Source organism: Nothobranchius furzeri, chromosome 4, assembly GCF_043380555.1.
Source record: "Nothobranchius furzeri strain GRZ-AD chromosome 4, NfurGRZ-RIMD1, whole genome shotgun sequence".
Lineage (NCBI taxonomy): Eukaryota > Metazoa > Chordata > Actinopteri > Cyprinodontiformes > Nothobranchiidae > Nothobranchius > Nothobranchius furzeri.
In genome coordinates, this window is record NC_091744.1 from 2,620,226 (window position 1) to 2,646,439 (window position 26,214).

Here is a 26,214-nt window from a genome sequence, read left to right on the forward strand (position 1 = left end):
TGACGTGGCTGCTTCGATGTTCACATGCCATGTTAAATAGGAGGTGATTCCGTTTTCTAGTAAAACCTGCTGTACTTTGATTTCGTGATTTAGCTGTTTTGCATTTCACTCCTCTCCTCCTCCTCATGCAGTTTGAATTCAGCCAAGTGGTTTAGCCATCTCCTGAAACCTGGGATCTGTCTCAATTATCAGAATCAGTGATTTGCTGGTAGATACGCCCGAGTTAAAACCTCTCTGATGATGTTCCGTAGGCTCGGTGATGAATCCAGCACTTTCTGCTTTGTGATGCAGACCCCAGTGGTGCCATTCTTGTTTAGCTGCTGGAAGTTGCTCTTTGTTCTTCCACTTTAATGATTAATTATGTTGTACTTATTATATTTTTACTGACCTTTAAGGTTCACTTGGTTCTTTGTTGTAATTATTGTTTAAAGTTTTCTTAAACAGATAAATAAAATTTGTTAGCTATTGTGACTGTGTTACTCTTTATTTTGTTTATAGAAGTTTTACAGGTGAATCCTAGCCTAGTGAACTAGACCAAATTCCTGCTTTGCAAAGTCTGGCTAGCCAGGCTAGGTGAATCCTGAAAAATTTAAAAATGGTGCAAAAGTTCCTTTATTTCAGTAATTCAGCTTAAAAGGTGAAACTAATATATGAGATACTCATTCCATGCAAAGCCGATATTTCAAGCCTTGATTTCTTATAATTGGGATGATTGTGGCTTACAGCTAATAAAAATCCCAAATGCAAAAATTCCAGACAATTGGAATCATGTGAGAAGGTTCAATAAGTGTCACACTCTAATCAGCTCTTTAATCCAAACCATGTGCAAAAGGGTTCATGAGCCTTTAAATGGTCACAGTCTAAGCTGAATTACTGAAATAAATGGACTTTTATGCCATAGTCTTGTCGTTTGCGTTTCACCTGTATATAAAACACTTTAAGTCAACTGTGTTTACAGGCAAAGATGGAGGGCAACAGTAAGTTTTATTTGAGGCCAACGTGTTTAAAATGTCCAGAAGGTTGATTATAGAAGCAACCCTAACTACCTGTTGATCTACCGCTCTCTCTCTCCTTCCCTCACCCGTGAGCAACACCTTGACATACTTCAACTCCACCACTTGAGGTGGGACCTCTACCCCCACCTGGAGTTGGCACTTCATCCGTTTCCAGTCAAGAACCATGGTCACATATTTGAAGATGCTGATCTTCATCCCAGTTACTTCACACTTGGCTGTGAACCTCTCCAGTAAGCATTGAAAAACATTTTTATGGAGCTAAGAGGATAACGTCCACCGCAAAAAGCAGAGATGAGAGCCTTCTGCAACCAAACTCTCCACCCTCCAACTCATAGCTGTGTGTAGAAAATCTCCCCATAAAGACAATAAATAAAACTGGTGACAAAACAGCCCTGGCGAAGTCCAGCCCTCACGAAAAAGGTCCGACTTACTGCCGGCAAAGCAAACTAGGCTCATACTCCCTTGTTACAGGGACTGAGTGGCTGTGAAAAGAGAACCATCCACCTCATACTCCTTAGGTGACCCTGAGAACATGGTCATAAGCCTTCTCAGATCCACAAAACATGGACTGGTTGACATTTTTTTGCCCCGTCCAGCACCCTCGCAAGGGTAAAGAGTTGGTTCCACGGCCAGAACAGAAACCACATAGGCAAGGCAAGGCAGCACATTTCATCCAGCAATTCCATGTGCTTTCCAAATAACAAGAACATTAAAAATCAACATGACAAAAAGTACACACAAATTAAATTTTGATTTAATAATTAAAACAAAGGGACACAGTTTAAGACTGAGCTGTTACAGGGCAGAATAGTCATTCATAGGCTAATGAATACATGAAGGGTTTCAATTTTGATTTAAAAGTTACCAGAGTTGGGGCACATTTGAGTTCATAAGGAAGCTGATTCCATCTGTGAGCAGCATTGTAGCTAAACGCAGCTTCACCATGTTTGGTTCTGACCCGGGGTTCTACCAGCTGACTTTTCTAAGGATCTTAGAGCCCTGCTGGGCGTGTATATACAGGAAGGAGATCCAACTTGTATTTTGGCCCCATGCCATTGAGTGATTTATAAACTAGTAGAAGCACTTTGAAATCAATGCTGTAGTTTACTGGTAACCATTGTAGAGATTTAAGAACAGGAGTGATGTCCTCGGTTCTCTTGGTTCTTGTTAAGACTCTAGCAGCATCATTCTGAATAAGCTAAAGTTGCTTCACAGCATTTTTGGGGAAGACCAGACAAAAGACCATTGCAGTTGTCCAGCCTGCTGGAGATGAACGCATGAATAAGTTTCTCTAGGTCTGGTCTGGACATGTTGAAGATGAAGATGATAAAACCAGCTCAGGTTTCTTATGCAGCCCCACTAACATGCTTGACCAAGCAGTAAAACATGTCCCCCCATTCAACCAACAAAATAAAATACAGAAATATAATTTTACTTAATGATAAAGAAGCGAAAGCTGCTTGAATTTTCTGTTAACAGTTAATTCCCACAGCTTGCTCTCTGTGTCCAAATGATTCCATGATTAACATCCAAACACAAACATACACACAGAGGACACAACCAAAGTTCAGAGAGTCAAAATAGCCCAACATTTATTGACGTGAGGCCGAGGCCTTGGCTCTTTCCCCAGAGCTTGCGGCTCAGATGCTCATTAATTATTCAGAATTTTAAGCATTTAATTACACTTAAACAGAAGAGTTACGAAAAAAACTAGATCTAGTACATCTAATATGTTTATTTCAACCAGGCTGTAAACATGTTTATTGCTGTGAATTTGGCATGTTTAACATTGAAGTCAATGAGGATTTGCCCACTTCTGGTTCCAGCCTCTAGCGGAGAGTGGAATTGCAATTTTTGTCACTTCCGTGATGGCTTCAAAAACTAACGACCAAAATGGCCCCTTGGACTGAACTTATAGAGCATCTGAGAACCGGACTGTGTTTGCAGGGATGTGAACTTTATCATTTCTTAAATTTCTCTAAAGTAAACCGTCACTGGTAAGTTACATTAAAAATGTGTTCACAATCCTGTACAGACCACTTGATGGCGCCCGAGTAGAAATCTGGAGCTGCCTTTGTTCTCTAACACGTCCTCTAGTGTGACATAAAAGCCCTCCACCACTGCAAAATAACCATTGAGCTCATTTCTCATCATCATGTCTGGAAGAGGCAAGGGAGGCAAAGGACTCGGTAAAGGAGGCGCTAAGCGTCACCGAAAAGTTCTCCGTGATAACATCCAGGGTATTACCAAGCCCGCTATCCGGCGTCTGGCTCGCCGTGGTGGAGTTAAACGTATCTCCGGTCTGATCTACGAGGAGACTCGCGGAGTGCTCAAGGTGTTCCTGGAGAATGTTATCCGTGACGCAGTCACCTACACCGAGCATGCCAAGAGGAAGACCGTGACCGCCATGGATGTGGTTTATGCTCTGAAGAGGCAGGGACGTACCCTGTACGGATTCGGAGGTTAAATACGACTTCCTTTCAATCACCAAAGGCTCTTTTCAGGGCCACCCAATCATTACTAATGAGCATAATATTTCTTGTCAAATCCAAGTGTGAACGAAACGTTTTTTTAAGACTTGTAACTTGATTTTACACTGACTAACAGACATAACCAACTGTTTGATGGTGCAAGATTTACTTGCGCCACTCAGTCAGAATAAAGCCCCAGTCCAAAAAGCTGAACATGGGTGAAACATTAACATTGAGGAAAAAAAATCACGAGGTGCTACATAATATAAGGTTACAGAAATACAAGTGAGAAATAAAACGCGATTAGAGAAACGGATCACCTGAATAATAATTGGAACTCTCACTTAAGGAAACTGGTACTTGGAGCTCAGCCAAGCCCCAACATTGCAGGTGAAAAAATGAAGTCAACACAGATATGAAATAAATTGCAGTTCCACACTCATCCACTAGGGGCTGGTATCCGAAGCGAGCAAATCCTCATTGACTCCCATGTTAAAAATACCAATTTCACAGCAGAAATAAACATGTTTACAGCCCGGTTCCAAAACTTGTTTTTTGATTAAATGATCTAGTTTACACTCATGACAACTCTGAGGGGGGTGGATTTTTTTCTCACTCTTCTGTTTAAGTGTATTAAAAGCCTACAATGCTGTATAATTAATGAGCATCAGATCCACGTGACCACAGAGCTAGCTCCGTGGAAAGGCCTCAGTTGAGCCTCGGTCTGGCTTGGAAACTGTTCCGGGATTTTGAGTCTCTGTGTGTGTGTATTCTTTTTTGGATATCATTTGTGCAACTGTTGGACAAAATGACTCGCTGTGGCATTAATTGCACTAATAGAGCGTCCAAGGAGTCTCCACTTCATTTTTTTCAGTAAGTAAAATTATATTTATGTATTTTAGGTCACTGCCGCTCTTGCACTAGCTGAGCTTAGAAGCCGCGATCAGACGGAACCTGTGACATGGTCAAAATGGCGGTGGTGGCCACCTCCCATTTTTCTTCAAAAACGTGTTATTGGAGTCTGTGGAAACCCATTGTCCAATATTCATATGTCGAAGGGCTCAGCTCACTAATGAACCAGCTCTAAAACGGCTTCTCATACTGAAGGAATTTATCACCAAAAATTATACAGAACTGTATGGGGTGCCAAGTGTAAGTTGTTGGTACAAGTTATTTAGCAGACATTTTATTGACATTCAACTCAAACTGCTGGTGCAAATTATTTAGCTTAGCTTAGACTTTTTTATATTTAGCTAATTTTTCCTACATTTAGCAATACTTTTAACATTTAAAATGTTTAAATGTCAGAATTTCAGATAATTTAAATCTAAACTTAGATGTTAAAGGCCCTGTATTTGAAATCCATTGAAATGATGAAAAAATTTGACTCTTTAGCGCCATGCAGTTCAGAAAAAGTGTTGCAGCTATGGTGGCTCACTCATGAGTTTGATTGTATAATCAATTTCCAACCTGTGTAGCCTAACCCCCAAATTCCACTACCTCCGCTCCGGTCCGCCCCCGCCCTCCGCAGCCGCTCGCTTCCGAACTCAATTTTTACTGCTACCCGCTCTACAACGGCTCCGCTCCGGTGCGGAGACCTGAGGTGGGCAAACAGGCATGCGCGGGATTTTCGAGATCTTGCGATACAGTCCGAGCAATAAACGCGGAAGTTAGATCCAAACACCCGTTGTGTGGGAGAAGCATCGAAATGAACTGTTTAATCTGCCCATCATTTGTGTTGAGAGATCAGCAGTGTTTGGATCAACAAAGTGTGACTACTTTGATAGTAGAAACTGTATTTATGGCTTACTTTTGTGCATTTAAAGTTCAGCCGCCATTGATAGTTGTTAAAAGTTGTTAAACCTGTGCATATGAAACAAAAAAACGCCTTTTGTTTATCGATGTATTGTGAAAAACGGAAGTTGTGCCCGCTCCTTTTCCTGTTGGGCGGTTGTGATTTCTGTCCATTTACTGCGGAGGTGCTCCGGCGTCCGGCAAAAATAGGATCGATTCTATTTTTGTTGGACGCCGGAACAGAGGGCGGCGCACGGCGCTGCACTGCCGGAGCACGGCCGCAGTAGTGAAATTGCTCTGATTGATTGAGCGGAGGTAGTGAGCCCTCACAAAGCTTTAAACAAGCTACTCAACCTCTTTAAAAAAAAAATATATAATTATGACTGTTTATCAACCTACCAGTTCTGACGGAAGCCAGCTAGTTCTGTTCTTGAAGCTGTCACGATTCACACACGTCAGCCGGGAGGTCAGGTGCTGTGAGAAATTGTGTTCCCCTGAAATATTCTGTTCCCCCCATGTCGGGAGGTCGCACTTCTGGCTATTTTCACAAAATTTGTGATAAACCTTTATAGGAAAATGATGTAATGCAATGTAATAATGTTATGCTTGTGATTTTTTATCTGTATTTCCTCCTAAAAACAATAAAAAAGATACAGTAAAAACATTCTTGTTCACTTTGCAGCAAGCTTATTTATAATTTTAGAAATTTATGTAAAAAGATGTAATCTCACTCAGTTTAACCATCTTTTATTTCAGGTACTTTAGACCTCATAAATGGACAAAAAGTTCTGTGGATTTGGAAATATTTGCTCTCGACTGTCTAAGGGAAACCGAATATTTCAGGAGAACATAATTTCCCACAATACCTGTTTCACATGGTTTACGGAGCGCATCGCGCGATGTAAACAAGCTGGCTGCCGCTACCAGCTTATACGGATATGGAGCGACCACTGGCTGATCGTTAAGTGCGGCTGGTGAAGGAGTGTTTGTGAGCTGGGGACATGCTGGAGATCAAGTAAAAATGCTGACTTATCCACCGTGGCTCACAGCTGGCATGGTGGAGATGGGCATCACGAGCTACCGAGCAACTAGTTAGCAATGGCTAGAGCCGGGGAGAAACGTCTTCAAGAAACCAAAGATGTCCAGCTGCCTTCATCTGAACACTTTTGGATCACCATGACATGGACGACTGAGCCTTCACCAGCACAGGGGGTCTCGCCCTACTCGTGACATTTGCCTTTTTTGTTAGTTTTGTCCCTACTGATATTTACAGGCCTCGTCACTTAAATTCTCTTATGTAATTCATAAACTTCTAAAGGCAGTGATAAAATTCCAGCATAAAACTTCTAGTATTGTCTGAATTAAATGCAAGCCTGGAGTTATTATTGGAAATCAGCTACTACAAAAGATTTTAGCTCTATAGGAAGAGTGTGTGGCTCTTAAAAGAGCCGTTGTGGGGCTGGTAGCAGCGGTGAGAGGCAGCAGCTTTACTTGGTCTTAGCGGGCTTCTCAGTCTTCTTGGGCAGCAGCACAGCCTGGATGTTGGGCAGCACACCACCCTGAGCGATGGTGACTCCACCCAGCAGCTTGTTGAGCTCCTCGTCGTTGCGGACGGCCAGCTGCAGGTGACGGGGGATAATACGAGTCTTCTTGTTATCACGAGCAGCGTTTCCAGCCAGCTCCAGGATCTCAGCAGTCAGATACTCCAGCACTGCAGCCAAGTAGACCGGGGCGCCGGCACCGACACGCTGAGCATAGTTGCCTTTACGCAGCAGCCTGTGAACACGACCTACTGGGAACTGGAGCCCGGCACGGGAGGAGCGGGTCTTGGCCTTAGCTCTGGCCTTGCCTCCGGTTTTACCACGACCACTCATTGTTATAATTACTTTATCGAGGAGAAGTACGGGAAATAATGTCTATCTGAAGCCAAAACTCTCCTTATATGTCCGCACAGCGGAGAGAAAGTGGCGGCAGCCAATCGTGATAGCTGGAGCGGAGGGGGAGAGTCTGAGCGGCTTTTTCAACACAGCGTGTCTCCAATAAGCAGCCAGCATTCAGGCGGGGAGCCGCTGCTCTGGGCGGGGCTGAGCTGCAGGAGGAGACGGTCACCAATCAGGAGCTGAAGCCGTGAAGCAGCGTCACCGTCCCGCTGTTTAAGAGCAGCGACTCTCGGCTGGTTCAACTTATCTTTTTCTCCGCTCCAGAGAAACTACTTACCATGGCTAGAACCAAGCAGACTGCTCGTAAATCCACCGGTGGCAAAGCCCCCAGAAAGCAGCTGGCCACCAAGGCAGCTAGGAAGAGCGCTCCCGCCACCGGAGGCGTTAAGAAGCCTCACCGTTACAGGCCCGGCACCGTGGCTCTCAGAGAGATCCGTCGTTACCAGAAATCCACTGAGCTGCTCATCCGCAAGCTGCCCTTCCAGCGCCTAGTCCGAGAAATCGCTCAGGACTTCAAGACCGACTTGCGCTTCCAGAGCTCGGCTGTCATGGCTCTGCAGGAGGCCAGCGAGGCTTATCTGGTGGGGCTCTTCGAGGACACCAACCTGTGCGCCATCCACGCAAAGAGGGTCACCATCATGCCTAAAGACATCCAGCTGGCCCGCCGCATCCGCGGAGAGCGAGCATAAAGTCTCACAGCTAACAACACTCAACGGCTCTTTTAAGAGCCATTCACCACTTCATTACAGAGCTTTATTCTTCAGTTAGTATTTAGGCTGAAAAAGCATACAGATATAGCCATTTTCATCTACTTTGCCTTTTATTCTCTTGTTTTTGTTTGAAGTGTTTTAATGACTTGCTACAACTTTATCTTTCGCTTTTCCGGTTGCCTGGAAAGGCCTTTAAATAAAGCAAAACAAAATTTTTGCTTTGCAAATTATACATTAATTTAGTCTAGCTTGCCAGGCTAACACTTATGCCTTTTGAACTAACTATTGAAGTGTTTAAGTCCTCATTTAAGCGGAGTTCTCAATTGGACAAAAGCGTTGAAACAAAAAAAAAATTCCAATTGAAACTAAAACTAGAGCCATCTGGATAATTTCATTACATCATTATAGAAACATACCTGTTTAAACACATTTTGGCCTAGACAAACTACTCCAATGTTCAGATAAAAAGAAATTTCGAGAACAAACTACACTTTACAGCTTCAATAAGGACTTTTATTTTTTTGTACAATAAATTTAGTAATTGACCGACTGGAACTGCTTGCTACACTCTGAAATGGAAAAACTTAACATTCATTGGATTCATTAAAATGATCTTGCTGCATAAATCTAAACTATATGGCTGAAGACTTCAAAGGACCGCCAAATGAGTAGATATTTTACGTAAGAATTATTTAAGTAATACCACCAAACTATTTCTGCATTTGAAATTACGTCAACAAATGTAGCTGAACTCCAAAATATTTTATTTAGTTGTTTTACTTTTTAGGAACGACGGATTTACGGTAGATTAAATTAATCCCGCCCCATATGCACCAGCTGGTGTGTTCAACCAATCACAAACGGGAGATTGAGCAGTGAAATTTGCTTCTAGCTTGTATAAATCGAGCGACAGGCGTTACCGTTGTTTAACCACACTGATAAAGATGCCTGAGCCTGCTAAGTCTGCGCCCAAGAAGGGCTCCAAGAAAGCGGTGACTAAAACCGCTGGAAAGGGAGGTAAGAAAAGAAAGAGGACCAGGAAGGAGAGCTACGCCATCTACGTTTACAAGGTGCTGAAGCAGGTCCACCCCGACACCGGGATCTCCTCCAAGGCCATGAGCATCATGAACTCGTTCGTGAACGACATCTTTGAGCGCATCGCTTCTGAGGCTTCTCGTCTGGCCCACTACAACAAGCGCTCCACCATCACCTCCAGGGAGATCCAGACCGCTGTCCGCCTCCTTCTGCCCGGTGAGCTGGCCAAGCACGCTGTGTCTGAGGGCACCAAGGCTGTCACCAAGTACACCAGCTCTAAGTAAACTCCATCAAAAACCCAAAGGCTCTTTTAAGAGCCACCCACATTTTCTACTGAGTATTTATCCTGGTAGCTAATTTAAGTACCGTCTTAAACTGATGGTAGGCTGCACATTATAAAAAGCGTGTTTATTACTTCGCCAACCAAATGCTTTAATTTTAGGAAACTAGGAGCTCAGCGAATGTCACAAGCCTGCATATCTGCACAGCATATGTCAACTATAATATGTACCAGAATGTTTCTATTATATTTCATGCTGCATGGCACATAAGGGAAAAAAAGGAATCAGTCACTAAAAAAATATCCATATAGCAAGCTTACATTGAAACAATATTGACTTTCCATCTGAATCATCAGAATGATTGACACTAAAATCTTGACAAACTAGATGTTGAATGAATGTCAGTGCTGTACGATAATGCAAAATTTGGTATCGATCCGATACCAAGTAAATACAGGGGCTAGTATTGCCGATACCAATACCGATACTTTTTACTACTTGTCTAGTAGTGATGGGAATTCCGGCTCTTTTTAGAGAGCCGTATTTTAGTGCTAAAATGGGAGGTGGCCACCACCGCCATTTTCACCGTGTCACAGGTTCCGTCAAGCCCAGACAATTCCATAAAAGGGAAGAGCTGAGGGTGGAGCTGTAAGGCTGGGATCGACTGATGACACCCGGTCGAACTAGCTACAAGCTAACCCAAAGCTAATGCGGAGGTGGGAGCTAAGCTAACGGAGGTAGCAACCTAGCTACAACTGGAGTTAACTGTGCACAACACCAGAGTTTCTGAGTCAGAGATACGCCGGGCTGACCGCTGCTGACCACTGGGTAAAACCGGGTGGAACAAAGAGGTCTCCGAGACCTCTGTGGAGGACTCGGAGACCTCCACAAGCCAGCAGCTGCACAGCAGACAAGCGCCGCTGTGATCTGAGATGCGTGGAGCTGCCGCTGGGGAGAACCGGGTGGAAAGGTTTCCATCCCAGAGCTCCACAAGCCGTCTGCCCGCGCAGCACACAGAAGCCGCGATCAGATCGAGATGCGCCGAGCTGCGGGGAGAAGTGGCGTATTTTGGCGGTTCTGGCTTGCCATAAGAACCAGCCGTCAGCCCGCGCAGCTAACAGAAGCCGCGATCAGACAGATGCGCCGAGCTGCTGGGAGAACCAGCAGTCAGCCCGCACGCAGCAAACAGAAGCCGCGATCAGACAGAGATGGACCGGGCTGCGGGGAGGGGACAAGGGTGGAAAACAGAAGTCTCCCGAGAGCTCCACAAGCCGATAGTCGGAACCCAGCTCCACCAACATGTTATATTTCAACCCATTTTCTAAAGTGCAGCATTATGTTAAATGCACTGGGTTTTAATTACATTTAAATTTCATGGTTAAACAGTACATGTTCAAATCTAAGCTCAGCTCAGCAGTGACCTAAAATACATAAATATAATTTTACTTACCGAAAAAAAAGAAGTGGAAACTCCTTGGACGCTTTATTAGTGCAATTAATGCCACATCAAGTCATTTTGTCCAACAATTGCACAAAAAAATATCCAAACAAGAATACACACACAGAGACTCAAAATCCCGGAGCAGTTTCCAAGCCAGGCCGAGGCTCTACTGAGGCCTATCTACGGAGCTAGCTCTGTGGTCACGTGGGTCGGATGCTCATAATTATACAGAATTTTAGGCTTTTAATACACTTAAACAGAAGAGTGAGAAAAAATTCACCCCCCTCAGAGTTGTCATGAGTATAAACTAGATAATTTAACCAAAAAACATGTTTTGGTACCAGGCTGTAGACATGTTTATTTCTGCTGTGAAATTGGTATTTTTAACATGGGAGTCAATGAGGATTTGCTCGTTTCTGACACCAGCCCCCAGCGGATGAGGGTGGAACTGCAATTTATTTCACTTCCGGGTTTGACTCAATTTCAGAGCTGCATTGTGGGGGCCTGGTCTGCCAGCCCCCACACAGCCACAACAATGCTTTCTGCTGTTCTGTGCTTGTCTCGTGCTGGCGCGCTGTTTTACTTTTTTTTTCAATGTAACGGCGGACTGCCCAATTGACTGACATAGTTGACGCACTCCAGACATCTGCGTCCTGAGCACGGCCACAGTAACATTATCAAAGTAGGTGTCGCCGCCTCAAAAACTAATTTAACACGCGATCGTTCATGTCGGCTCATTTCCTTTAATGTTTTCTGTCTTTTATTTGCGCCTGATGTGTTTCGCTGCTGTGGAGCGGGGCGCATCACCTTGTCCTCCGGTGACGCACCGATCACTGATGCGGCCGCCAAGCAGCGAGCACTCCGCTGTTTTTGCGGTCGGTAGATCTTTTAGAACTGCAGTTCAAAGGTAACTCATAAGGTGAATATATTTGAACCCAGGTAGCAGTTTTTCTTAAGGATTGAGAGGAGCTGCAGGAGGATAATAAACAGATACAGGACAGAAAAATAGTCAAATAAAAACAAGTTAGTTTTTGTACCTGGTGGTTGCAACAAACAGACACCATTAAAGGTAATCAGAAGTGAAGAACAGAAAATTAAATAATTATTTTAATGTTTAGAGCAGCAGGAACTCTGAGAGGCTGCAGACGCATCAGTGAGTTTGCGGCCGCTGCGCAGGGGGAGGGGGGAGAGGGCTGAAGCAGAAACTACCGTTGTTAAAAGAAATGTGTTTAACTTTGAAAATGTGGGCGCAATTTTAATTGTCAAAAACTCCAGCGAACCAACCAAACTCAAATAGAAATTGAGGCCTGCCTCTAATTCTGGTCCTCCTTCCAATAAAGGCCTGGAGCTTGATGAGCTTGAGTAAAATACAGGCCCGGGCCTGTATTCGAGGATTTGGTTCAGGACAGCAGCGGAACTGAGGCTGGAAAATGGAGTGAACCAATAATCCACTGAACCAACAATAGAGCATCCCGGACCTGGACAATGTTTGCAGGGAAGTGATTGTTTTTGTACATTCTATGAAATAAACCCTCACCAGTGAGTTACACCATTGAAAACTTGTACACAAATCAGTGTCGCCAAACATATCATATGTGTAGGATAATTTAGCCCTCTGTATGATCATAAATTCCACATGTACAATAATTTGAGTTATTCTGAGTAATAAAATACAATCTTCTATTAACACATGAAAAATTACAGTGTTGTACCACTTCATATTTTTTCATATGTAGAAAAAGTACTCAACATTGTTCAGCCAATACATGATGGTAAAATAGGAACAATGTAGAAAAAGTTATAAATGATTGACATTACTGTCTGTTGAGTGCAGACCCATTGTTTATCCACTCCAAACAGCTAGGTGCTGTTCTGTAAGAGATGCTTGTTTCAATCAGTGCTAGATTCTTTAAAGCACAAACTATTTTAAAGAATATAATTTTTCACTAGGCTATTGAAGCTGTGGGTCATCAAACGCGTCAGGATGCAACTAGTGTACAATCGTTTTTCTCAAAATACTACAATTTATTACTTTAAAATTTACCCACACTGACACGAATCCTATTAGGACCACTTGATGGCGCTACCACTGAAGATAGTCCCAGTAGAAGTCTGCAGTCGCTCTTGTTCTCTAACACGTTCTTTAATGTGATAAAAGCCCCTGAGCCTCTAACCCAGCGATATTACTATTAATCGTATCAGTCACTGATCAGCATGTCTGGAAGAGGCAAGGGAGGCAAAGGACTCGGAAAGGGAGGTGCCAAGCGTCACCGTAAAGTTCTCCGTGATAACATCCAGGGAATCACTAAGCCTGCCATTCGACGTCTGGCTCGCCGTGGTGGAGTCAAGCGTATCTCCGGTCTAATCTACGAGGAGACTCGCGGAGTGTTGAAAGTGTTCTTAGAGAATGTCATCCGTGACGCAGTCACCTACACCGAGCATGCCAAGAGGAAGACTGTGACCGCCATGGATGTGGTTTATGCTCTGAAGAGACAGGGACGTACACTCTACGGATTCGGAGGTTAAATGACTTTATGACACTGAAACAAAGGTCCTTTTCAGGACCACCCAAGTCTTTCTGAAAAGAGCTAAGTTCCATAAGGTAGTGTTGAAATAAGTGATAATAGGGGAAATTTCTTCAAGTGTATTGACGAAACGGCGATACGTTATCAATGAACTTTACTGCAGGTACGGTTGCGCAATTTGGAACTGTAGGATGTCAAAGGAAGATCCCGTCTTTCTCAACCAACTGATTGGCTAGAAAGTAGCGATGGGAATTCCGTCTCTTTTTAGAGAGCTGGTTCTTTTCGCTCGATTCACATTTTCTTAAAAAAAAAACTGAAGATCTGGCTGTAACCGCTCAGTGCGGGGAAACTGTTTCCTCTCACAAAATAGCCAATGGTAGGAGAGCCCTTCCAGCCAGAGGTGAGAAAGACGGGACCTTCCATGGACATCTTACATTTCAAATCACGTCAGCCGCGTTTAAACATGTGATCACACAACCATTGGTGGTCCAAAAAAACTGCATGCACTCAGTACAGTATGTGTAAAAATCAAGTTATATTCGGCTCACTAAATTCTTTGAAACTGAACAAGCACAAGTAGCAGTTAGCTCTCTGAACACGACTATAATAAAATTTGTTAGGAGCCGGCTCGTCATTGGGAGCCGTCCCCTCCCCCCTCCCCTCTTGCTTTGGTGAAAGCTACAGACGATTGGTCAACATGTGTAACTGTGTCCAGACTGTCCACACACAGAGCAGTAGGGGCGTGGAAGAGGGAGGATCAGACTCAGGCTGTGTCTCAATTCAGGGTCTGCATCCTTCGAAGGACCCAGCCCACCCGGCCGACGTGGGCTGGGTCCTCCGTCGGCCGGGTAGACCGGATGTTAACGGCTGTGAATTTGGACAGGCCTAGCCTTCATGAACTCCCTCGGCGAACGTTCCGTCGCCTAGCAACCGTGGAACCGCTGGGCAGAAGGGAGAAGGAACTTTAAACGATGGAGCTCGACGTTTTATTTAGCTTTTTAACCCCCAGAGACCCAAATTTAGAAAACAACTGCAAAATCTTTTTTTAACCTTTCACGTTGTTCTAGGAGGCCAGATAAACGGGCCTATTTACACATTTTAACAGCCAATAGTGTTGCAGAACTGAACAATAGGACCTATTAGCAATGTAAATGTTGTTTTAAAAAGAAAAAAATGGGGAAGGTTTATTTTTGTAGACTTAAATCTGATGTTGTAATATTACAACCGTGGGTCTCTGGGGGTTAATCATTTCCTTGACTGTTGGAGAGCTAATTCAGAGAAAATACTTTAGACAAGCTGAGCCTGAGCAAAGATGTGATAATAGTTTTTAATACTTTCTAAGGGTCTTAATTTGACCAAAACCGATTTGTCACCTTTTAAGACTTTTCAAGACCCAGCGGATACCCTCTAGTAAACAATTCTCATTTGTAAACAAAAATAAAATTCAAGAGTTTAATGCAGAACTGATTTTATTTAGATATTTCTTTTATATGTACATGTTTAATCTTCATTAACCATTTTTTTCTAGCAAAGTAAAAAGCTGTCAAAGTTCTTCCTTCTCTCCTGTGCCCTCTGCAGCTCTGCCTCCCTCTGCAGCCTCAAGTCCTCCCTGATCAGCTCCAGAAGCTGGTCATCGCTGGCACCTTCCCCTGGATGCCCATTTTCTCCAGAATAGTCTTAACATGTAAGAAAAGAAACAGGAAGAGAAAAGAGGAAACGGGTTATTCCTTTCATGTTTTCACAGAAAAAATAAACTCAAACGAGTTTTTAAAATATGAGATGTTATTGTACCTCCATGCCACAGCCGCCGAATACTTTGCTCCGGTGATCATGTGGTCCATCTCCGCCCTAAGCTTAATAACTTCCCTGGTTTTCTCTTTTGTTCCTAAAATACAAACTTCTATTAAAATCAGGGGGAAACGTAGCGGGAGAAGTACGACACCGAGCAGCCGAACATACGAGCCGAGACCGCAATACAAGCACTTTTACTGTAACATTTCTAACTAAAATAATGTTCATGTATCACAAAAAGTCCTTAACCTAACAGTTTTAAAGTTTATACTGACATTTATAAGCGCAATCCTCTCCGACAGCTCCGGTTTTCTGCTGGCCGGCTCGCAAGGCATCTTGGGAAATGCTACCTGTTGAAGGATACACCCGACCTATCCTTCATTCAGGCGAAAAGAAGGCCGCATTCGTCGACCGCATTTGAAGGAGTCTTCGAATTGGGACAGGCCTAGTCGCGGCGCTGTGACGTAACCGGCCGACGTAGGATGCAGACCCTGAATTGAGACACAGCCTCAGACACACAGCAGAGCACATGCGGGTGAAGGGAGACGAGAGGGAATGAGGAGGAAAAAGCCGAGTGAGAGTAAGAGTGCCAGGAAGACTGAGAAAATGAGCAGCCAGCAGTCGGAAAGTTGAGATTTCAGTTATTAAATCCATCGAGATGATAAATATTTGATGTATTGCATTTTTTACATTAGTAAATCATTTAACGTGTAGTTACATTATTTTGGTTATAAATGTACTCTATGCAACAGAAAATCTGAAAAGCCACTTGGGAGCCGAAAGAGCCGGCTTTGCGGTGAGCTTAGCCAAAAGTACCGGCTCTCTAAAAAGACACGGAGTTCCCATCACTAAAAACAATGGATGTTACAAGACTTTAAAAAAATACGTGAAAATGCACATGCTTTTAAACATTCCAAGATCTGATCACATAATCTAGTTAGAGTGAAAAAAAATTTCAGCACGCTTTAATGATTTTTTTTTAGATTCAGTTTGTAATCAGGATAACTTCTCAGTAGAAAATGTGGGTGGCTCTTAAAAGAGCCTTTGGGTTTTTGAATAAGGAGTTTACTTAGAGCTGGTGTACTTGGTGACAGCCTTGGTGCCCTCGGACACAGCGTGCTTGGCCAGCTCACCGGGCAGAAGGAGGCGGACAGCGGTCTGGATCTCCCTGGAGGTGATGGTGGAGCGCTTGTTGTAGTGGGCCAAACGAGAAGCCTCAGAAGCGATGCGCTCAAAGATGTCGTTCACGAACGAGTTCATGATGCTCATGGCCTTGGAAGAGATCCCGGTGTCGGGGTGGACCTGCTTCAGCACCTTGTAAACGTAGATGGCGTAGCTCTCCTTCCTAGTCCTCTTTCTTTTCTTTCCTCCCTTTCCAGCGGTTTTAGTCACCGCTTTCTTGGAGCCCTTCTTGGGCGCAGACTTAGCAGGCTCAGGCATCTTTATCAGTGTGGTTAAACAACGGTAACGCCTGTCGCTCGATTTATACAAGCTAGAAGCAAATTTCACTGCTCAATCTCCCGCCTGTGATTGGTTGAACACACCAGCTGGTGCATAAGGGGCGGAATTCGTTTGTCTAAATCATGAATGAACGAAAACTAAATTAGAACATTTATTAACAACAGCAGCTAAAATGCTTAATCTAAATACCATCTGTTTTATGTTATTTTATACAGAAATTGCATGGTGGGAAATAAAGGTTGAAAAATAATTTCTTAACCAAAATAATATGCCTTTTTCAGTGTTTACCTATAAAGTTTAAAGTTATGATGCAACAAGAACTGAATATAATTTTAGTGAAACCAAATGTATTTGTAACACAACTTTTGAAAGTGCAATTTCCCTCTGGGATTAATAAAGTATTTTTGAATTGAATTTGAATTGAATTGAGTTGAATTTATGTTTAGAGAACTTCCAACTCTCTGTTCCAGTGGGGGAATTAATTGATACAACTTTTTAAAGCTGAATTTTATTTATTTATTTATTTTTTTGTGGCAATTTTGTTCTTTTTTAGGGCTCGTGGTACTCGGTGTCTCTTTTCTTAGGGCTAGGAGCAGATGCTTGAGGCCTTTTGTCCATCTAGGAAGCAGGTCAAACTGGTTCCATCTCACTACACAGAAACTGTTTCAGTTTGGCAGGAGGTTGAGGTCTATCAGAAACCAAGATCTTGAGACAAAAAGACCCTTTGAGTGATCATGGAAGAGTTTAATAATAAAATAAATACTCTTGAATTCACAATGGTGGTTCATAATCCTTGTCTGTAAAAAACAAGTGTTCATGTTTATTTATTTATGTGTATACATTTGAAAAAATGTTTACCTAATTGAAATGTTAATATTTGAATTACATGAAAAAAACCATATGATGTAACAAAGAAAAACTGTGTAAATTGTTTAATAATAAAGAATTATTTTTTTTTTGTTTTCTTGCTTTTCCACAGACATTTTTAAATCATAATTATTCAACCAACAAAAAGTGCTGCTTCAAAGAAAGTTGTTTAATTTTTTAAACAAATCTGTTTTCTGTTGGCAATTAAAGCAAGTCTAAAGAGTTTTTAAACTTAAAGCCATTGCTTTCAAACTGGTTTCAGTTATTCTTTAACCAGAAAGTTGAGCAGCTTCTCAAGGGACTGTACTCTGGCCTGAAACTGCACTAGACAACTTTGTGGTTTGGGGGCCACAAATAGTGATGTTATGTTATGAGTAGGTGGCTCAACTCTTGTATCGTTCTTTCAAATCCGAAGTGTTGGCAAAGACATGTCAATGCCTTGCTTTATTGTGTGTAAGACCACATGACTCTTCCAATGAAAGCTTCATGATGTTACATGCTTCGTGTCATTCTTGACTTCAGGGTGAGGAGGTTAATATGGTTAGTGGCAGAAATGTTTCTCTAAAGCAGTGATTCCTAACCAGGGGTATGCATAGTGGTCCATGAGCGCATTACAGGGGGTACGTAGAAAAATAAATACTACTGAGAGAGGGCCTGAAACCTCAGTCACATTGAATGCATAATGGACATGATCCAGTTTCACATAGATCAGAAATCATTGACTCTTTGAGTCATTGAGTCTAGACCCTGCATGGGGATTGTTAAAGTTAAAGAATTCACCTGAGCCAGACAGGAAGTGAGACGTGGTGGCTCAAAATGGCTTTGGCATCAACTTTGGACTATTTTGACTTGGACTTTTCTTCGAGTCAAAAACAGATAGAGGGAAATACATTTATTAAGAAAAAAGATGTTTTTGCAACTTCTTTGCCGAAGTATGACAGACTGCCTTGTTGACTGACATCCATAGCAGTGATTACGTCATGTTTGTTTTCCAATAGTATCCAGAGACAGTTTGAAAGACAACCTTGATCCAGACCATGACTGAGGGCCGTCAATGGACAGTGGCCAGACTATATATTCACATAAACATGATGGCTTGCCAGGCCACGAAAAAACAAAAGTATTCAAATGGTATTACAAAAGTTTCAAAATAGTAACCGTAACGGAATACTCATCATTAGTATTCTAAATACGTAACAGCAGTACAAGTATTCTGTTACTCCCCAACACTGTTGGTGAGTTTGTCACATCGTTTGTGGTCCAGTTGCACGTGGTGACAGAACCAGTTAACAAGGATGTATGACTGGGAGAAAGTTCTGTTGGAAATTTTTGTTCTATACTTTGGAAATGCTATCGCCGACTTATCACAATTTTGTATAAAGTAATATGCTTTTAGTTTTGTAAAATGTATGGATACAATTAATGTACTGCAATTTTATGTTAAGAATTTGAAAGGGGGGTGGGAAGTAATAAGTGTTAAACTTTAGCCCACTCCATTTCAAACAGCAGTGACTGTAAACATGTGGTGTGTTTTCTTTTTTTTTTTCTTTTTACAAAATGTTTTATGTTCGATATATTGTGCATTGTTTTTCTTTCTTTTTCTTTTTGTGCGCTTGAAATAAACCTAAAAAAAAATAAAAAACAAAATAAACCATATGCCATTTTTACAAGACACACCATGCAGGCAAATTGGCGTAATATTACTGCAACAGTGTGTCTTAATAAACGTGCCATGCTGGCATTGCATTGCGCAAATTTTGTGGTAGTCATTCCACCTCTCTTGGTAGTAATGTTGTGATAATTGTCTGTCTTATAAACGGCTATTGCAACATGGCCCACAGAAGGAGGTGTCATGATGATGTGGGAATTTAATGCCAAGCTCTGGCCGGCAAATATTTTGAAAATGAAAGTAAACGTGGGCAGTAAGTTTTGATTCTTGAACAAAATCAGCTGAGATGGCAAACTGTAGTGCTGCAGTGCTCTGTGAGCTTCTCTCTGTTAAGAGTTGAAGCTGCTCAGATCATCAGAGACTGAACAGGGATATGACAGGGACAGACACCTTTAGGAGCAGCTTGTTAAAAAAAAACTTAACAATCCCAGCTTAAATCTCAACCAAAAGCAAGTTATGTTCAAGATAAACAAAAGTCTGTGGCATCACAGAGACCGCCCCATACCTCCTTTATGCTGCCGTCGCCTAATCTTTAATAAAAATGACATGATTGCGCCACATTACCGCCACGGTTTGACCACTTATAAAAAACCTAAGGCTCCCTGATGCCACCACAGAGTTGCAGTAAATTGACGGCATTGTTTTGTAAAAATTGCTATAGATTCTGCCCCACGACTGACTTCTGTCTATGGGTTGTGGCCAGGATATATGTTTACATTTATAGGATGGCTTGCCAAGCTAGAAATTCACCAATTAATAAGGAGAAGTAAATAAAGAAAAGTACACTATTCAAACATTTTTATTTGAGTTAGAAATACCGAGACAGATATACAGTAAGGTGCTTCAAAAATATTTTTTCCTTGCATTTAACAGCTCTTGACAGTTGCAATAATGGTTTGTCATACAAAGCTAAACAGAAAAGTTTTAAGATGGCTTGCATAGTTCTGGAACCCATGTTTCATTTTTATTCATGGCTTTAAGTAGTAGAAGGTTATAATAATAGCTTATTGCCCATGTGTATCTACCATCGGCATACATATATCTACATGTACTTTTGTTATTATTTTTCTTTGGATTATTCTCTAAGTGTTGATGTTGTGGTTACAAGTGGTTACAAGTGTATTTCCCCACTGCTGGATCAATAAAGTACATTATGTTCCCTTCTGTTCTGTTCTGTTCTATTCTATTTTTTTTTTATTCTTCTTTAATTATAATCCCAAAACTTTCCCTTCCATAAAGATAACTATAAATCTTGAACCTAAAAAAGAGCTCAAATTCAGTAGGCTTCGTTTTTTATTTTTTATTTTTTTATTTTATTTGCACCTTATACACTTCCACCGAAGACATTCCACGCAAACACACACTTAGGGCCTTGGGAGTGAGCTCATTCAACGGCACTTGGCAGGGGGATTTCTCAGCCTCCTTCCGAGTGCCGGTGCCCACTTCCAATTTTAAACTGCACTTAGACACCGAGGGCTGTGGGTGCAAGTGGGGTGGTGCGGTGGCATCAGCTGGCATAGGCCAGACAATGCCCGCACTGCCCGCTCACCACAGCCATGGAATACACCTCATCAACACACAACACTATATTGGAGCAGGCGGAGGGAGACTAGGGGTCTTAGCACACCTCTGTTGTTGCTTGGCTTCCTGGGGCTGGAGGCTAGGAGGGAGATCTGGCCGTCTGGTTGCGGTCTGGGGTGGTGGGTTGCTGTGCTCGGCGTTGGGCGGGGGAGCCTGCTCATCAGCACCCCAGCAGAAAGGGTCAAACTCTGGTAACCGGTGATGGTTGTACCCAATGTGCAGCAGTACCAGAGTGAATAGGGTGTGTATGGGGAGCATGAGTGGGTGTCCGGCGTGCACTTTTGTAAGTCTTTGGTTGTATATACATGTGTGAGCATGAGGGAGGGTGTGTGACTGTGTTTGTGCATGACTGTATATGCCAGGTGGGGCCTTTGACTCCTCTCTTCTCCTGGGACTTCTTTTTATGATATAGATCTTCGTCTCCCCTTCCCCTGCCACACCTGGTGTGGTGCCTTGGTCTGCCTGAGTGTTCGTGGCTCCCGGGTCAGGGGGTTTAAGATATTTGGCGCCTGCCTAGTCGATCCCGATGGCTGCCTGGTGGGGTCTGGGTCCCTGGGCTCTGCCTGGGTCCCCGGCGGGGGTGGTCGCCCCTGGGTCCCGGGTTGCTGGGTCCCGGGCTCGGCCGACTAGGGGCGGGAGGCTGCGGGCGGGCCTGTGGGCTTGCCGCTGATATCTCCAGGGACTCTGCCGGCTGCTGGTTGTGGCCCCTCGGGGCGATCCTCTGTGCCTCTCGAGGGGGGAGGGGGCCTTTCTGTTGCAGTCTCCTTGGGGTTCCTGTGTTCTGGGGCAGCGCCTGGATCTCTGGGACTTGGAGCTCCCCCCGTCTCCTACGCATCTTAGGGGGGCGGATCTTTGGTCCCTCACACTCTCTATTGGATGCTCCTATAGAGAAACCTTACATAAACAAGCGCGTGTACACACACAGGTGCTCACATGGTGCTCTCAAAAGTATGGGCTTGGGCACGTTCAACACAGGTCTTAAGGCTGTCGTTGCCACTACATGCATTATGATTTATTATAATGTGATTGCTCAGTTAAACAATGTTGATTTTATATTTCATCATCAGGTTAACGCAGTGATAGCTTGCTCCTGATGTATTGTTGTGTGTCCCATTTTCTCTCTTCCTGCAGGTCTAGAAGTAGACTCGTTAATTATTGTTTATTTTTGTGGAACCCCCCACCCCCTTCCCCCCTCTCTCCCCACCTTTTGTCTTTTCCTTTCTCTTTCACCTCTGACTCTGTGTCTTGTCGGAATTGCAAAGCATTCAAAAACAATAACAATAAAGTTTTAAGTATCAGGCGTGACATTAAAAGCAGACGCTTTGATGCTCCACCTGAGAGTAAATCTGTAAGGCTTGTTACCAACATTCAGACATCAATTCTGTTTGCTTCACAGCCAGACAGGACATGGTAAAAAAAAAATTCAGTAGGTTTCTTAGGATATACTTACAATTTACTTTGATCTACTATAATTACTTACTAAGTATATGCATAGTTTACTAGTATGATAAAAATCAGATAAATTTGATATCACCTGTTTATCAATATCCAATATACCGATGTGGTCCAACCCTTAATTTGCCATACCAAAATAAATCAACACATTGTATACGGGTTCTCTCCATACAAAGGAAAACTAAATCATGTTAGGTAACGACATCACATTTATTCAATAATGGAGACTTAAATTTTAAAAATTACAAATTGACCACTACTCTAATTTAAGTTGGGATATTTTTGATAAAAAAAAATAAAAATATCTTTAAAACTTTACCTCAGATCTGCCACATATTGATATTTTATGTGAAAGGAGAAATGGCTGAAGAGTTTGATATGTGGTTAATATTTAAAAGCTTACTTTGGAAAAGTAAAAACTAATATCAAGAGTTTCTGATATTCCATTTGAAAGCCAAAATGGGCAGATAATAATAGTAGATTGATAATCAAAGGACATCCCTGGTTAATATGTTCCAAAAACAACAGGGTTTTGTGATAATTTGTGTTTCACAAATGCATTTTTTAATTTAAACAAGATTGATTAATTAATTAATTATTGTAATTAAAAAGTGTTTGTTTCACAAACATAATTTCTGCTGCATGTTGTTACTTCCAAAGGAGAAAAATCACAGCTGTGATACAAAGTGACAATGACACACTGAGTGTGGGTGCAAGTGTACTATTGGTTACACGTGTAGTGTTGGTCATATATATGGGTGTAGTTACAGGGGCAGTACTGGTCACATGTATGGGTGTAGTTACAGAGGTAGTACTGTTCACATGTATGGCTGTAGTTACAGGGGTAGTACTGGTCACATGTATGGGTGTAGTTACAGGGGCAGTACTGGTCACGTGAATGGGTGTAGTCACAGGTGTAGTACTGGTCATTAGTATGGGTGTAGTTACAGGGGTAGTGCCGTTCACATGAATGGGTGTAGTTACAGGGGTAGTACTGGTCATTAGTATGGGTGTAGTTACCGGGGTAGAACTGGTCACATGTATGGTTGTAGTTACAGGGGTAGTACTGGTCACAAATATGGGTTTAGTTACCGGTGTAGTGCTTGTTAATTGTGCTGGTGTAGTTACAAAGGTAGTGTTGGTCACATGTATGGGTGTAGTTACATAGGTAGTGTTCCTCACGTGTATGGGTGTAGTTACAGGGGTAGTGTTGGTCACATGTATGGGTGTTTTCATGGGTGTTGTGTTGGTCACATTTATAGGTGTAGTTACAGGGGTTGTGATTGTTACATGTATGGTTGTAGTTACATTGTTAGTGTTGTTCACATTTATAGGTCTAGTTACAGGGCTAGTGTTTGTCACATGTATGGATGTAGTTACATGTATGGGTGTTGTTACATAGGTAGTGTGGTTCACGTGTATGGGTGTAGTTACAGTGGTAGTGTTTGTCACAAGTACAGTTGTTTTAATGGGTGTAGTGTTGGTCACATTTCTATGTGTTGTTACAGGGGTATTGTTTGTCACGTGTATGGGTGTAGTTACAGTGGTAGTGTTTGTCACATGTATGGGTGTCGTTACATAGGTAGTGTGGTTCATGTGTATGGGTGTAGTTACAGTGGTAGTGTTTGTCACAAGTACAGTTGTTTTAATGGGTGTAGTGCTGGTCACATTTGTAGGTGTTGTTACAGGGGTATTGTTTGTCACGTGTATGGGTGTAGTTACATGGGTAGTGTTGGTCACATGTTTGGGTGTTGTCATATGGGAGGCGTTGGTCACATGTATGGGTGTAGTTACATAGGTAGTGTTGCTCACGTGTATGGGTGTAGTTACAGGGGTAGGTTTGGTCACATGTATGGGTGTAGTTACAGGTGTAGTGTTGGTCACATGTATGAGTGTTTTCATGGGTGTTGTGTTGGTCACATTTATAGGTGTAGTTACAGGGGTTGTGTTTGTTACATGTATGGTTGTAGTTACATTGTTAGTGTTGTTCACATTTATAGGTCTAGTTACAGTGCTAGTGTTTGTCACATGTATGGGTGTTGTTACATGGGTAGTGTGGTTCACGTGTATGGGTGTAGTTACAGGGGTTGTGTTTGTTACATGTATGGGTGAAGTTACATAGTTAGTGTTTTTCACATTTATAGGTCTAGTTACAGGGCTAGTGTTTGTCACTTGTATGGGTGTTGTTACATAGGTAGTGTGGTTCACGTGTATGTGTGTAGTTACAGTGGTAGTGTTTGTCACATGTATGGGTGTCGTTACATAGGTAGTGTGGTTCATGTGTATGGGTGTAGTTACATTGGTAGTGTTGGTCACAAGTACAGTTGTTTTAATGGGTGTAGTGTTGGTCACATTTGTAGGTGTTGTTACAGGGGTATTGTTTGTCACGTGTATGTGTGTAGTTACATAGGTAGTGTTCTTCACGTGTATGGGTGTAGTTACATGGGTAGTGTTGGACACATGTGTGGGTGTTGTCATATGGGAGGTGTTGGTCACATTTAAGGGTGTAGTTACATAGGTGGTGTTTGTCACATATATGGATGTAGTTACAGGGGTATTGTTGGTCCCATTTATGGGTGTAGTTACATAGGTGGTGTTTGTCACATGTGCAGGAGTAGTTACAGGGGTAGTGTTCGTCACATTTATGGGTGTAGTTACATAGGTGGTGTTTGTCACATATATGGGTGTGGTTACATAGGTGGTTTTGGTCACATTTATGGATGTAGTTACAGGTGTAGTGTTGGTCACATGTATGAGTGTTTTCATGGGTGTTGTGTTGGTCACATTTATAGGTGTAGTTACAGGGGTTGTGTTTGTTACATGTATGGTTGTAGTTACATTGTTAGTGTTGTTCACATTTATAGGTCTAGTTACAGTGCTAGTGTTTGTCACATGTATGGGTGTTGTTACATAGGTAGTGTGGTTCACGTGTATGGGTGTAGTTACAGGGGTTGTGTTTGTTTCATGTATGGGTGTAGTTACATAGTTAGTGTTTTTCACATTTACAGGTCTAGTTACAGGGCTAGTGTTTGTCACATGTATGGGTGTTGTTACATAGGTAGTGTGGTTCACGTGTATGGGTGTAGTTACAGTGGTAGTGTTTGTCACATGTATGGGTGTCGTTACATAGGTAGTGTGGTTCATGTGTATGGGTGTAGTTACAGTGGTAGTGTTGGTCACAAGTACAGTTGTTTTAATGGGTGTAGTGTTGGTCACATTTGTAGGTGTTGTTACAGGGGTATTGTTTGTCACGTGTATGGGTGTAGTTAAATAGGTAGTGTTCTTCCCGTGTATGGGTGTAGTTACATGGGTAGTGTTGGTCACATGTGTGGGTGTTGTCATATGGGAGGTGTTGGTCACATTTAAGGGTGTAGTTACATAGGTGGTGTTTGTCACATATATGGATGTAGTTACAGGGTTATTGTTGGTCCCATTTATGGGTGTAGTTACATAGGTGGTGTTTGTCACATGTGCAGGTGTAGTTACAGGGGTAGTGTTCGTCACATTTATGGGTGTAGTTACATAGGTGGTGTTTGTCACATATATGGGTGTGGTTACATAGGTGGTTTTGGTCACATTTATGGATGTAGTTACATAGGTAGTGCTGGCCCCATGTATGGGTGTGGTTATAGGGGTAGTGATTGTCACATGTGCGGGTGTAGTTACAGGGGTGGCATTGGTCACATGCGTGGGTGTTGTTATATGGGAGGTGTTGGTCACATTTAAGGTTGTAGTTACATGGGTGCTGTTTGTCACATATATGGATGTAGTTTCAGGGGTATTGTTGGTCACATTTATGGGTGTAGTTACATAGGTGGTGTTTGTCACATGTATGGGTGTGGTTATAGGGGTAGTGATTGTCACATGTGCGGGTGTAGTTACAGGGGTAGTATTGGTCACATCTATGGGTATAGTTACAGGGGTAGTGTTGGTCACATGCGTGGGTGTTGTTATATGGGAGGTGTTGGTCACATTTAAGGGTGTAGTTGCATAAGTGGTGTTTGTCACATTTATGGATGTAGTTACAGGGGTATTGTTTTTCACATTTATGGGTGAAGTTACATGGATGGTTTTGGTCTCATTTATGGGTGTTGTTACATAAGTGGTGTTGGTCACATGTATGGATGAATTTACAGGGGTAGTGTAAGTCTCAAACATTGGTGTAGTTACAGGTGTA

At 42.5% G+C, this 26,214-nt stretch overlaps 6 protein-coding genes across 6 annotated transcripts; 4 read left to right on the plus strand and 2 right to left on the minus strand.

Annotated features, from left to right (window-relative positions):
* Nucleotides 1–3,023: 3,023 nt before the first annotated feature.
* LOC107391837 (histone H4) lies at nucleotides 3,024–3,583 on the plus strand. The gene has a single exon (XM_015969299.3). It carries the CDS (start codon nucleotides 3,172–3,174, stop codon nucleotides 3,481–3,483), a length of 312 nt encoding a protein of 103 aa, XP_015824785.1. The 5' UTR covers nucleotides 3,024–3,171; the 3' UTR covers nucleotides 3,484–3,583.
* Nucleotides 3,584–6,595: 3,012 nt separating this feature from the next.
* Nucleotides 6,596–7,200, minus strand: LOC107391747 (histone H2A-like). The gene has a single exon (XM_015969198.3). It carries the CDS (start codon nucleotides 7,153–7,155, stop codon nucleotides 6,769–6,771), a length of 387 nt encoding a protein of 128 aa, XP_015824684.1. The 5' UTR covers nucleotides 7,156–7,200; the 3' UTR covers nucleotides 6,596–6,768.
* A 259-nt stretch (nucleotides 7,201–7,459) lies between these two features.
* LOC107391739 (histone H3) lies at nucleotides 7,460–8,037 on the plus strand. The gene has a single exon (XM_015969186.3). The coding sequence runs from the start codon at nucleotides 7,500–7,502 to the stop codon at nucleotides 7,908–7,910; it is 411 nt and encodes a 136-aa protein (XP_015824672.1). The 5' UTR covers nucleotides 7,460–7,499; the 3' UTR covers nucleotides 7,911–8,037.
* Nucleotides 8,038–8,617: 580 nt separating this feature from the next.
* On the plus strand, nucleotides 8,618–9,282 carry LOC107391797 (histone H2B 1/2). The gene has a single exon (XM_015969241.3). The coding sequence runs from the start codon at nucleotides 8,876–8,878 to the stop codon at nucleotides 9,248–9,250; it is 375 nt and encodes a 124-aa protein (XP_015824727.1). The 5' UTR covers nucleotides 8,618–8,875; the 3' UTR covers nucleotides 9,251–9,282.
* A 3,539-nt stretch (nucleotides 9,283–12,821) lies between these two features.
* LOC107391845 (histone H4) lies at nucleotides 12,822–13,293 on the plus strand. Its single transcript, XM_070550007.1, has one exon. It carries the CDS (start codon nucleotides 12,903–12,905, stop codon nucleotides 13,212–13,214), a length of 312 nt encoding a protein of 103 aa, XP_070406108.1. The 5' UTR covers nucleotides 12,822–12,902; the 3' UTR covers nucleotides 13,215–13,293.
* A 2,578-nt stretch (nucleotides 13,294–15,871) lies between these two features.
* LOC107391806 (histone H2B 1/2) lies at nucleotides 15,872–16,458 on the minus strand. The gene has a single exon (XM_054744871.2). The coding sequence runs from the start codon at nucleotides 16,442–16,444 to the stop codon at nucleotides 16,070–16,072; it is 375 nt and encodes a 124-aa protein (XP_054600846.1). The 5' UTR covers nucleotides 16,445–16,458; the 3' UTR covers nucleotides 15,872–16,069.
* Nucleotides 16,459–26,214: the final 9,756 nt, after the last annotated feature.